The following is a 13,910-nucleotide window of genomic DNA, read 5'->3' on the forward strand; positions in this document are numbered from 1 at the left end:
GAAATGAAAGAAACAATAACAAGGATTAATAAAACTAAAAGATGGTTCTTTGAGAAGATAAACAAAATTGACTAACCTTTATCCAGACTTATCAAGAACAAAAGAGAGAAGAATCAAATCAACAAAATTAGAAATGAAAAAGGAGAGGTTACAACAGACAATACGGAAATACAATGATTATAAGAGACTATTACAAACAACTACATGGCAATAAAATGGATAACCTGAAAGAGATGGACAGATTCTTAGAAAAGTTTGATCTTCCATTACTGAACCAGGAAGAAATAAAGATTATGAATGACCCAATTACAAGTACTGAAATCAAAGCTGTGATAAAAAGTCTCCCAAAAAACAAGCCTAGGACCAGATAGCTTCACAGGTTAATTCTGTCAAACATTTAGAGAAGAGCTAATGCCTATCCTTCTAAAACTCTTTCAAAAAACTGCAGAGGAAGGAACACTTCTAAACTCATTCTTTGAGGCCACCATCACCCTGATACCCAAACCAAAGACAACACAAAAAAAGAAAGCTACAGGCCAATATCACTGATGAACATAGATGCAAAAATTCTCAACAAAATTCTAGCAAACAGAATTCAACAACACATTAAAAAGCTCATACATCATGATCAAATTGGGTTTACTACAGGGGTACAAGGATTCTTCAATATATGCAAATCAATTAATGTGATACATCATATTAACAAATTGAAAGATAAAAACCATATGATAATCTCAACAGATGCAGAAAAAGCCTTTGACAAAACTTGGCACCCATTTATAATTGAAATTATTTAGAAAATAGGAAATAAAGGAACCTACCTCAACATAGTAAAGGCTATATATGTGCCGGGGTCCAGCCTCAGCAGAGGCCAGGGATACCCTCAGGATGAACAGCGTCAGTGAGAGAGATGAAAGTAAAGGAGAGAGAAAGAGGCTGATATTCCTTGGTTTACACAGAAAGCCAATAAAGCCCCTGACATGGGACTTGCTCTGTTCACAGAGGCCTCAGGCACCCTCTCGATGGGGTCTTAGAAGCTCGGGCAGGAAAGTGAACTCAGAGAGCCTCAGGATCAGCCTGGAAAAAAGAGAAGGAGAGAGAGTGAGTGAGAGAGAAAGAAAGACACGGGGAGACCAAGCTTAGGTGGAACGGGTCTGCAATTTTACTTTCAAAAGGAGCTTTTATACCCTGAGTTACACATTTACAGAAGTGAAAGATGCAGAGTCATGCAGAGTCAGCTCAACATTCCATCAGTTTTAACCTTTATCGAAACTAGGCTCTTTTTTCACATACCTTTCCACTTACAAAGGTCTTCTGTTGTGTACATTATCTTCTGGCCCTGTGGCCTGTTAACATTTTATGACTTTCCTGATAAAGGTTGGTCAACCAGAAAACTTGTTTTCCTTAAAATGTTTTTTCTTTATTTTTCCAATCTGCGTCCCCCTCAGAAAATAAAGTTACATTCTTATGGAGCAAAGGTGCAGTGGATTACAACAAAGAAAGAACTTATTAACTCAAAGGTCTTATGTTGCTAATGCCAAGGCTACTACTTGTTTTTCCTACATTCTAACTATATCAACTAATGCACTCCCACGCACACAATGGGTAAGCAAGCATTGGCTCAACAATGCAGTGTTATTCTTTTTTTTTTTTTTTAATTTAATTTTATTATTTAATTTTATTTTTTAACTTTACAACATTGTATTGGTTTTGCCATACATCAACATGCATCTGCCACAGGTATACATGTGTTCTCCATCCTGAACCCTCCTCCCTCCCCATACCATCCCGTTGGGTCGTCCCAGTGCACCAGCCCCAAGCACCCAGTATCCTGCATCAAACCTGGACTGGTGACTTGTTTCATATATGATATTATACATGTTTCAATGCCATTCTCCCAAATCATCCCACCATCTCCCTCTCCCACAGAGTCCAAAAGACTGATCTATACATCTGGGTCTCTTTTGCTGTCTCGTATACAGGGTTATTGTTACCATCTTTCTAAATTCCATATATATGCGTTAGTATACTGTATTGGTGTTTTTCTTTCTGGCTTGCTTCACTCTGTATAGTAGGCTCCAGTTTCATCCACCTCATTAGAACTGATTCAAATGTATTCTTTTTAATGGCTGAGTAATACTCCGTTGTGTATATGTACCACAACTTTTTCACCGCTCGAAGGTCATGGTTGGGATGTTGTGAACAATCATGTGCGTTAGTTGCAAGAGTATGGATAAACCTGACAAAGAATCTAAAATGCCAACAGAGGGGTTTGAATTGAAATACTCAATTCATGCCCAGGAGACTTATTAATTAGAGCCTTAAGTTGATCTCCTTCAGAGAAAGGTGGTCAGGGAGAGCCCCCTGTTACATCCTGGAATGTGAAGTCAAGTGGGCCTTTCCTGAAAGATGATGTTGTGAAAGTGCTTCACTCAATATGAAAGCAAATTTGGAAAACTTAGCACTGGCCACAGGACTGGAAAAGGTCAGTTTTCATTCCAATCCCAAAGAAAGGCAATGGCAAAGAATACTCAAACTACCACACAATTGCACTCATCTCACACTCTAGTAAAGTAATGCTCAAAATTCTCCAAGCCAGGCTTCAGCAATATGTGAACCGTGAACTTCCTGATGTTCAAGCTGGTTTTAGAAAAGGCAGAGGAACCAGAGATCAAATTGCCAATATCTGCTCGATCACGGAAAAAGCAAGAGTTCCAGAAAAACATCTATTTCTGCTTTATTGACTATGCCAAAGCCTTTGACTGTGTGGATCACAATAAGCTGTGGAAAATTCTGAAAGAGATGGGAATACCAGACCACTTGACCTGCCTCTTAAGAAACCTATATACAGGTCAGGAAACAACAGTTAGAACTGGACATGGAACAACAGATTGGTTCCAAATAGGAAAAGGAGTACATCAAGGCTGTATATTGTCACCCTGTTTATTTAACTTATATGCAGAGTATGTCATGAGAAACGCTGGACTGGAAGAAACAAAAGCTGGAATCAAAATTGCCAGGAGAAATATCAATAACCTCAGATATGCAGATGATACCACCCTTATGGCAGAAAGTGAAGAGGAACTAAAAAGCCTCTTGATGAAAGTGAAAGTGGAGAGTGAAACAGTTGGCTTAAAGCTCAATATTCAGAAAATGAAGATCATGACATCCGGTCCCATCACTTCATGGGAAATAGATGGGGAAACAGTGGAAACTGTGTCAGACTTTATTTTTCTGGGCTCCAAAATCACTGCAGATGGTGATTGCAGCCATGAATTAAAAGACGCTTACTCCTTGGAAGGAAAGTTATGACCAACCTAGATAGCATATTCAAAAGCAGAGACCTTACTTTGCTAACAAAGATTCATCTAGTCAAGGCTATGATTTTTCCTGTGGTCACGTATGGATGTGAGAGTTGGACTGTGAAGAAGGCTGAGCACTGAAGAATTGATGCTTTTGAACTGTGGTGTTGGAGAAGACTTTTTTTTTTTTTCAAAGGCAAAATAATAATTTTAATTCAGTTTCAGAAAAAGATGTCACGTGATTCTGGATTAGAAAACATGACAGTAAGAGGTTTGGTTTTTCTGGAAACACAAGGAAAAGAAATAACCCGTAACAGATTCAACAATAATTTTCTGGATTTTCTTCTTGCATCAAAAGCTATATATCTTCTCCCCAAGACCTGCTCCAAGAGCCAACTTAACTCTTCTTATCTCCCGCTAGCTGGGACAGGCTAATTCTCCTGCACCCCCACCCCTCTCCTTTCAGTCACACTATGTGGGTGCTAAAGACCCTGGGCTCTGACCAATGGACAGAATTGTCCTTTGAGCCAGCAACCCACAGGCAGTGGCACCTGGATCCCCACTCCCAGTCCCCACGGCAGAGGCCACAGAGCTGGCATTGTTTCCACTGTCTCAGGAAAAAGGAGCCAAAGGCTGACCCTCAGCATAAATCAAGGCCTAACATGGAGAGAGAAAGAAGGCTCCCAAGCCCAGAGTAGGCTGCAAGCCGGGGGCAAGAAAAGGGAGTTTTTGCAGTCATTCCATCCTTAGAAATAAGGAGAAAACTGGACCCTTTTCCACTGTTATGGTTCTGTAAGGTACTCTACTGCTGAGCTCCAAGGGGATCTGCAAGCAAAGAAGGGTCTAAACAAATCAGAATAACTTTGCCCTGGCCAAAGACAAGAGTAACAAACAGGAAGACAGGTCAATGTGATAATTTGTAGGATGATGACACTGGGAACTTCGGCTCTTCACATGGCTGCCAGCCCTACAGAGGACAACACAGTAAGAACCAGGACAGCCACTCCAGACTGGTGTAGCTGGGAAATCGTCAGGCCTTTTCCTAGATCCCACATCAAGTGTCGGATCCCATTCCAGGTGTGATACATGAGAGGGAAGACAAGTGCAAATTTGGCTGTGTGGATCAGTGCTGGCCCCAAACACAGGGACTTCACAAATTCCAAATGAGACTCAAAGCTCCCAGGGACCAAGAGGTCTGACAAGCCAAAAAGAGAGACTCCTGCACTCAAGGCAGTACCAGTGCCACGGTGGCAAATGGACATCGCCATGGGAAGAGACCAGCCGTAGATGCTGATATGGGGAGACAAAGGACGGTTTGAACTAGTGTTCTTACTCCAGAACCTCTCCATCTCTTCTTTGGCTGTGGTTCCCAAAGGAACAGCATTTCTGATACAGAGCTGAGGACTAAGGTGGGCACGGAGGCAGTGACGGCCAACATGTCTCAACAAGAGCGCAGCCATCTTGGGATCCCTGGAGAAGACTCTTGAGAGTCCCTTGGACTGCAAGGCGATCCAACCAGTCCATTCTGAAGGAGACCAGGCCTGGGATTTCTTTGGAAGGAATGATGCTAAAGCTGAAACTCCAGTACTTTGGCCACCTCATGTGAAGAGTTGACTCATTGGAAAAGACTCTGATGCTGGGAGGGATTGGGGGCAGGAGGAGAAGGGGACGACAGAGGATGAGATGGCTGGATGGCATCATCGACTCGATGGACTTGAGTCTGAGTGAACTCTGGGAGTTGGTGATGGACAGCAGGGAGGCCTGGCGTGCTGCCATTCATGGGGTTGCAAAGAGTCGGACAAGACTGAGCAACTGATCTAATCTGAATGTCAAAGGAGTTGGTGAAAGGCATAATATAGTAAACAGTGGACAGACAGACTTTGGTTTCAGGGTAGATGCTCGAGCAGGTCCAGGGTGTCCCTTGAGTCCTGATCCTCCTTGCCTGTCAGTTCTCCTCTGCATGACCTTGCTATGGGTGGGATCTCCTGTGCTGGCTCCCGACATATATGATAAGCCCACAACCTATGTTATTCTTAATGGTGAAAAACTGCAAGCACTTCTCCTAAGATCAGGAACAAGACAAGGGTGTCCACTCTCACCACTGCTATTCAACATAGATTTGGAAGTCCTAGCTACATCAATCAGAGAAGTAAAATAAGTAAAAAAAAATCCAGATCAGAAAAGCAGAAACAAAGCTCTCACTGTTTGCAGATGGCATGATACTATACATAGAAAACCCTAAAGATACTATCAAAAAATTACTGGAGCTAATCAGTGAATTTAGCAAAGTCACAGGCACAGGATACAAAAATCAATACACAGAAATCACTTGTATTCCTATATACCAACAATGAAAAATCAGAAAGAGACATTAAGGAATCACTTCCCATTCGCCATTGCAACAAAAAGAATTAAATATCTAGGAATAAACCTACCTAACGAGAAAAAAAGACCTGTACACAGAAAATTATAAGACTCTGATGAAAGAAATCAACGATGGCATAAACAGATGGAGATATTCCATGTACCTGGGTAGGAAGAACCAATATTGTGAAAATGACTATACTACCAAATGCAATCTGCAGATTCAATGCAATTCCTATCAAATTACCAGTGGAATTTTTTCACAGAACTAGAACAAAAAATCTCAAAACTCTTTTGGAAACACAGAAGACCCCAAATAGCCAAAGCAGTATTGGGAAAGAAGAATGGAACTGGAGCAATCCACCTTCTTGACTTCAGATTATACTACAAAGCTACAGTTATCAAGACAGTATGGAACTGGCACAAAAACAGAAATATAGGCAAATGGAACAAGATAGAAAGCCAAGAAATAAACCCATGCACCTATGGGTATCTTATTTTTGACAAAGGAGGCAAGAATATACAATGGGGCAAAGACAGCCTCTTCAATAAGTGGTGCTGGGAAAACTGGACAGCTACATGTAAAAGAATGAAATTAGAACACTTCCTAACACCATACACAAAAATAAATTCAAAATGGATTAAAGACCTAAATATAAGATCAGATACTATAAAACTCTTTGAGGAAAACATGGGCAGAGCACTCGATGACATAATATAAAGCAAGATCCTCCATGATCCACCTCCTAGAATAATGGAAATAAAAACAAAAGCAAACAAATGGTACCCAATTAAACTTAAAAGCTTTTGCACAGCAAAGGAAACTGTAAACCCAGTGAAAAGACAACCCTCAAAATGGGAGAAAATAATAGCAAATGAAACAACTGACAAAGGATTAATTCCCAAAATATACAAGCAGCTCATATGGCACCCCACTCCAGTGCTCTTGCCTGGGAAATCCCATGGACGGAGGAGCCTGAAAGGCACAGTCCATGGGGTCTCTGAGGGTCAGACACGACTGAGGGACTTCACTTTCACTTAACTTTCATGCATTGTAGAAGGAAATGGCAAACCACTCCAGTGTTCTTGCCTGGAGAATTCCAGGGACGAGGGAGCCTGGTGGGCTGCCATCTATGGGGTTGCACAGAGTCAGACATGACTGACGTGATTTAGCAGCAGTAGCAGCATACAACTCAATACCAGAAGAAAAAAACAACCCAATCAAAAAGTGGGAAAACTACCTAAACAGATGTTTCTCCAAAGAAGACTACAGATGACTAACAAACACATGAAAAGATGCTCAATATTGCTCATTATTGCTCCTGCTGCTGCTGCTAAGTTGCTTCAGTCATGTCCGACTCTGTGCGACCCCATAGACGGCTGCCCACCTGGCTCCCCTGTCCCTGGGATTCTCCAGGCAAGAACACTGGAGTGGGTTGCCATTTCCTTCTCCAATGCATGAAAGTGAAAAGTGAAAGTGAAGTCCCTCAGTCGTGTCCAACTCTTAGCGACCCCATGGACTGCAGCCCTCCAGGCTCCTCCGTCCATGGGATTTTCCAGGCAAGAGTACTGGAGTGGGGTGCCATTGCCTTCTCCGATTGCTCATTAATAGAGAAATGCAAATCAAAACCACAATGAGATGTCACTTCACACCAGTCAGAATCAATTCAGTCAATTCAGTTGCTCAGTCTGGTTCTTTGCAACCCCATGAACCACAGCACGCCAGGCCTCCCTGTACATCACCAACTCCTGGAGTCCACCCAAATCCATGTCCATTGAGTCGGTGATACCATCCAACCATCTCAGCCTTTGTTGTCCCCTTCTCCTCCCATCTTCAATCTCTCCCAGTATCAAGGTCTTTTCAAATGAGTCAGCTCTTTACCTCAGGAGGCCAAAGTATTGGAGTTTCAGCTTCAACATCAGTCCTTCCAATGAACACCCAGGACTGACCTCCTTTAGGATGGATTCGTTGGATCTTCCTGCAGTCCAAGGGACTCTCACGAGTCTTCTCCAATATCATAGTTCAAAAGCATCAATTCTTTGGTGCTCAGCTTTCTTCACAGTCCAACTCTCACATCCATACATGACCACAGGAAAAACGATAGCCTTGACTAGATGAACCTTTGTTGGCAAAGTAGTGTCTCTGCTTTTTAATATGCTGTCTAGGTTGGTCACAACTTTGCTTCCAAGGAGCCAAGTTGTTTTAGTTTCATGGCTTCAGTCACCATCTGCAGTGATTTTGGAGCCCAGAAAAATAAAGTCAGCCAGTGTTTCCACTGTTTCCCCATCTATTTGACATGAAGTGATGGGACCAGATGCCGTGATCTTAGTTTTGTGAATGTTGAGCTTTAAGCCAACTTTTTCACTCCCCTATTCCACATTCATCAAGAGGCTTTTTGCTTCTTCTTCACTTTCTGCCATAAGGGTGGTGTCATCTGCATATCTGAGGTTATTGATATTTCTCATGGCAATCTTGATTCCAGCTTGTGCTTCCTCCAGCCCAGTGTTTTTCATGATGTACTCTGTTTATAAGTTAAGCAAGCAGGGTGACAATGTATAGCCTTGATGTACTCCTTTTCCTATTTGGGTGCAGTCTGTTGTTCCATGTCCAGTTCTAACTGTTGCTTCCTGACCTGCATACAGGTTTCTCAAGAGGAAGATCAGGTGATCTGGTATTCCCATCTCCTTCAGAATTTTCCACAGTTTATTGTAATCCACACAGTCAAAGGCTTTGGTATAGTCAATAAAGCAGATATTGATGTTTTTCTGGAACTCTCTTGCTTTTTCTATGATCCAGCAGATGTTGGCAATTTGATCTCTGGTTTCTCTGCCTTTTCTAAAACTAGTTTGAACATCTGGAAGTTCATGGTTCATGTATTGCTGAAGCCTGGCTTGAAGAATTTTAAGGATCTCTTTACTAGCATGTGAGCTGAGTGCAATTGTGTGGTAGTTTGAACATTCTTTGAAATTGCCTTTCTTTGGGATTGGAATGAAAACTGACCTTTTCCAGGCCTGTGGCCACTGCTGAGTTTTCCAAATTTGCTGACATACTGAGTGCCGTGGATGTACATGTGTTCCCCATCCTGACCCACCCTCCCACCTACCTCCCCATCCCATCCCTCAGGGTCATCCCAGTGCATCAGCCCTGAGCACCCTGCCTCATGCATGGAACCTGGATTGGCGATCTGTTTCACATATGATAATATACATGTTTCAATGCTATTCTCTCAAATCATCCCACTGTCACCTTCTCCCACACAGTCCAAAAGTCTGTTCTTTACATCTGTGTCTCTGCTATCTCACATATAGGGTCATCATTATCATCTTTCTAAATTCCATCTGTATGCATTAATATACTATATTGGTGTTTTTCTTTCTGACTAACTTTGCTCTGTATAATAGGATTCAGTTTCATCCACCTCATCAGAACTGATTCAAATACATTCTTTTTAATAGCTGCGTAATATTCCATTGTGTATATGTATCACAGCTTTCTTATCCATTCATCTGCCGATGGGCATCTAGGTTGCTTCCTTGTCCTGGCTATTGTAGACAGTGCTGAGATGAACATTGGGGTACACGTGTCTCTTTCAGTTCTGGTTTCCTCGGTGTGTGTATGCCCAGCAGTGGGGTTGCTGGGTCATATGGCAGTTCTATTTCCAGTTTTTTAAGGAAATCTCCACACTGTTATCCATAGTGGCTGTACAAGTTTGCATTCCCACCAACAGTGTAAGAGGGTTCCTTTTTCTCTTCACCCTGTCCAACATTTATTTTGTAGACTTTTTGATAGCAGCCATCCTGGAGATCCAACCAGTCCATTCTGAAGGAGATCAGCCCTGGGTGCTCTTTGGAAGGAATGATGCTAAAGCTGAAACTCCAGTACTTTGGCCACCTCATGCGAAGAGTTGACTCATTGGCAAAGACTCTGATGCTGGGAGGGATTGGGAATAGGAGGAGGAGGGGACGACAGAGGATGAGATGGCTGGATGGCATCACTGACTCGATGGAAGTGAGTCTGAGTGAACTTCTGGAGTTGGTAATGGACAGGGAGGCCTGGCGTGCTGCGATTCATGGGGTCACAAAGAGTCGGACACGACTGAGCGACTGAACTGAACTGAATTCTGACCGGCGTGAGATGGTACCTTATTGTGGTTCTGATTTGCATTTCTCTGATAATGAGTGATGTTAAGCATCTTTTCATGTGTTTGTTACCCATCTGTATGTCTTCTTTGGAGAAATGTCTGTTTAGTCATTTATTTTTCTGGAATTGAGCTGCAGGGGTTGCTTGTACATTTTTGAGATTAATTCTTTGTCTGTTGCTTCATTTGCTATTATTTTCTCCCATTCTGAAGGCTGTCTTTTCACCTTGCTTATGGTTTCCTTCATTGTGCAAAAGCTTTTAAGTTTAATTAAGTCCCATTTTTTATTTTTGCTTTTATTTCCATTACTCTGGGAGGTGGGTCATAGAGGATCCTGCTATAATTTATATCAGAGAGTGTTTTGCCTATGTTTTCCTCTAGGAGTTTTATAGTTTCTGGCCTTACATTTAGATCTTTAATCCATTTTGAGTTTATTTTTGTGTACGGTATTAGAAAGTGTTCTAGTTTCATTCTTTTACAAGTGGTTGACAAGTTTTACCAGCACCACTTGTTAAAGAGATTGTCTTTTCTCCATTGTATATTCTTTCCTCCTTTGTCAAAGATAAGGTGTCCATAGGTGTGTGGATTTATCTCTGGGCTTTCTATTTTGTTCCATTGATCTATGTATCTGTCTTTGTGCTGGTACCATACTGTCTTGATAACTGTGGCTTTGCAGTAGAGCCTGAAGTCAGGTAGGTTGATTCCTCCACTTCCATTCTTCTTTCTCAAGATTGCTTTGGCTATTTGAGGCGTTTTGTATTTCCATACAAATTGTGAAATTATTTGTTCTAGTTCTCTGAAAAATACCATTGGTAGCTTGATAGGGATTACATTGAATCTGTAGATTGCTTTGGGTAGTATACTCATTTTCACTATATTGATTCTTTTGATCCATAAACATGGTATATTTCTCCATCTATTTGTGTCCTTTTTGATTTCTTTCACCAGTGTTTTATAGTTTTCTCTATATAGGTCTTTTGTTTCTTTAGGTAGATATATTCCTAAGTATTTTATTCTTTTCGTTGCAATGGTGAATGGAATTGTTTCCTTAATTTTTCTTTCTGTTTTCTAATTACTAGTATATAGGAATGCAAGGGATTTCTGTGTGTTGATTTTTATATCCTGCAACTTTACTATATTAATTGATTAGCTCTAGTAATTTTCTGGTGGTGTCTTTAGCATTTTCTATATAGAGGATCATGTCATCTGCAAATATTGAGAATTGTACTTCTTCTTTCCAATCTGTATTCCTTTTATTTCTTTTTCTTCTCTGATTGCTGTGGCTAAAACTTCCAAAACTATGTTGAATAGTAATGGTGAGAGTGGGCATCCTTGTCTTGTTCCTGACTTTAGGGGAAATGCTTTCAATTTTTCACCTTTGAGGATAATGTTTGCTGTGGGTTTATCATTATCTGTTCTCTTAATGTTTCTTAGTGCAAGAAGTAACTGTTAAACTTGCTGACCTCACATTTTCTGCACTCAGCTCATTGCTGATTAGAGTTTAGTTTTTTTTTTTTATTATGATATTTGGTATTTAGTTCAGTTTTTGTAGTTGCTATGTGGAGAGATGGTTTTTCTCATTGGTTTTGTTTTTCTTGTATTCTACAAACTTTGCTAATCCTGTCTCTCAGACCTTAAGTCACCTACATCTGGTGAAAAGTAAAGGGGTGTTTTCATGTACTGTTCATCTCTGGGTAGCCTTTTCATCTTTCATAAAATTCCATCATTACCTTAAACACTTTTTAAGCTGAATTGTATTTACAGGGTTTCCAAATTCTGCCTATGTTAAATAGTTGTACTCTTCCACTGATGAAACCATATGCATGTAAACTGTATCTTTAACATTTTTGACGTACATTTTCCTTGTTTTTGGTATTATTACTTTGAGAAGTTAAAAAATGACCATTCAGGGCTTCCCTGGTGGTCTAGTGGTTAAGAATACACCTGACAATGCAGGGATAACTGGTTTGATCCCTGGTCTGGGAAGATTCTGCATGCCATAGGGCAGCCAAGTCCATGCACCACAAATCCTGAAGCCTGTGTGCCTAACGCCCATGCTCAGCAACAAGAGAAACCACCGTGCTGCAACTAGAGAAAGCCCATGTGCAGCAATGGAGATCCAGCACAGCCAAAAATGAAATAAATAAATAAATCTTAAAAAAAAAAAAAAAAAGAAGACTAGGTAGGTAGCAAAATTATCTAGAATATTTGAAAAATAACCCATTTGATTTTAATGTTCCTAAAGCAGAACTGATTAAATAACCCAACCTCTTGCCCCTCGAAGTGTGGTGTGGGAAACAGCAGAAAGGTTGTCATGCAGCAGCTTGGTGGAAATGCAGACTCTCTAACTCCCCCAGCCCTCCTGAGTCAGAATCTGCATTTTACCAAGTGGACCTCCTGCATCGCCTGGTGGACTTTCCCAGGAGACGTAATGCTGCAGAACCTGGGGGTCAGAATCATCATCTCACCTTGGTGGTTGAGTGCCCGGTAACTCACCTGGCATCGTGGCTGGGTTCTTTCACCTGCAAGAGCCTATTTAATCCTGAGAATCACCCTCTAAAACAGGCATTCTTACAATATCAGAAGAGTTGTCACCAGATCTGCCAAAGGTGTCACTAAAAGACAGTTTTTGCATCTGTATTTCCTAAGTCTGAGTAGGGAAATTTGAGGCCCAGTCTGTAATGCTGGCCTGGCCAAGGGTGAAAGCCTCCAGTGACTCCAGTTCCTGGTGTGGGCACACCCTGTGCTTCCAGTGAGCCAGACACCCTGTGGACAACAGAAGAGCCTCACATCCCAGCAGAAGTTGAAACTCAGCCCCAAATGCTGCTCATTCACCGTCCTGTTGTGGGTTGATGTGAAGGGCCTTGGGAGGAAGTCATCTGTGACTGAGGTCAGGAAGAGCAGGTAGAGGTCCCACATCTCATCTGCAGGCTGGCTTCCTGAAGCTTCAATTACAAATGAAGCTCAGAGGGGTAGATAAACACATTTCCCAGGGTAGATAAACACATTTCCCTGGATATACCAAAATTGATTGTGTGTATATATGTATTTGTGTAGCTTCAGGGTTGTTTGAATTAAATCATTAAAAGCAGTAGATATTAGAAATTCTCATCTTCCAATTCTGCAGCATTTAGGATATACTGTTTTAGTGGATTTTGAGAAGGCAAATAAAATCAATGATAAGAAGCACTTGGAATGAAGCCTTAGATGGGATGGATCTAAAAGGAGGGAACATACTAAAATCCATCAACCCTTCCACAAGATTCCCTGCCCTCAGCCCACCATTCTTTTAAAAACCAAGGGCTAATTTCAATCCCACCAACTTCTATTTGGTGGTATTTTTGTTTCTTTTTAGGTATTATCCTATTTTCTCCTTCTTTACCACTGACACAGCTTATTTCATATGACTCTGAAATATATTAAATATGCATTTAAAATATTATTTTATTTGGTCATGAATTGTTTGTCTTAAAGGGCCTGTCTGGGTCAAAGAGTAATTTCTCATATCCTGTTCTTACAGGAAGAATTTTAAATCGTTTCTCCAAAGACATTGGGTATATGGATGATGTGCTGCCTTCATCATTTCAAAAGTTCTTCCAGGTAATGTATCAGTCCTGTCAGAGTTCTCACAGGGAAGAACAGAGAGCCTGTTTCTCAAGGCCTTTTAACAGGGATTGAGGGTGGGCCTTTCAGCCTGGTGATGTGTCCTTTAATCTTAAATAAAAGCCATGTTTGTGAGAGAAAGGTGTGGCTGTGATTGGGAGGCTGAATTAACATTAGTAACACCTGGGACAGGAATGGCTACTCTGTCATGTCAGGGTTGGTCTGAAGCAGCACATGCTGGGTAAGTGGTTCTCCCTCTGCCTCCCAGGTGTCTGGTATGGATTCCCTTTACTGTAAGCATATTTCATAATAGAAACAAGCACCTCTCATGAAAAGATAGCCAAGATGAACTAAATTGTGTATTGTATTACCATAAAAGACAAATATATACTTCACCTTTTTTTCTAATAAAGCATGTGTTACAAAGAAAAGATTAATAATAATAAGGTAACCAATAATACTTGAACAGAAACAATCATTGTTGTTCACTCACTAAGTTTTG

General features: G+C 41.1%; 2 protein-coding genes across 2 annotated transcripts in view; one reads left to right on the forward strand and one right to left on the reverse strand.

Moving 5' to 3' along the window:
* LOC133258057 (ATP-binding cassette sub-family C member 4-like) overlaps positions 1-13,910 on the forward strand; it is a 395,899-nt gene that overhangs the window by 275,507 nt on the left and 106,482 nt on the right. The window contains exon 22 of the mRNA XM_061434396.1: positions 13,326-13,405. Coding sequence (XP_061290380.1) covers positions 13,326-13,405 — 80 coding nt within the window. The remainder of the gene's footprint in view (positions 1-13,325; positions 13,406-13,910) is intronic.
* LOC133258534 (succinate dehydrogenase cytochrome b560 subunit, mitochondrial-like) lies at positions 3,621-4,767 on the reverse strand. The gene has a single exon (XM_061435224.1). It carries the CDS (start codon positions 4,760-4,762, stop codon positions 4,253-4,255), a length of 510 nt encoding a protein of 169 aa, XP_061291208.1. The 5' UTR covers positions 4,763-4,767; the 3' UTR covers positions 3,621-4,252.

This window comes from Bos javanicus, chromosome 12, assembly GCF_032452875.1.
Source record: "Bos javanicus breed banteng chromosome 12, ARS-OSU_banteng_1.0, whole genome shotgun sequence".
Classification (NCBI taxonomy): domain Eukaryota; kingdom Metazoa; phylum Chordata; class Mammalia; order Artiodactyla; family Bovidae; genus Bos; species Bos javanicus.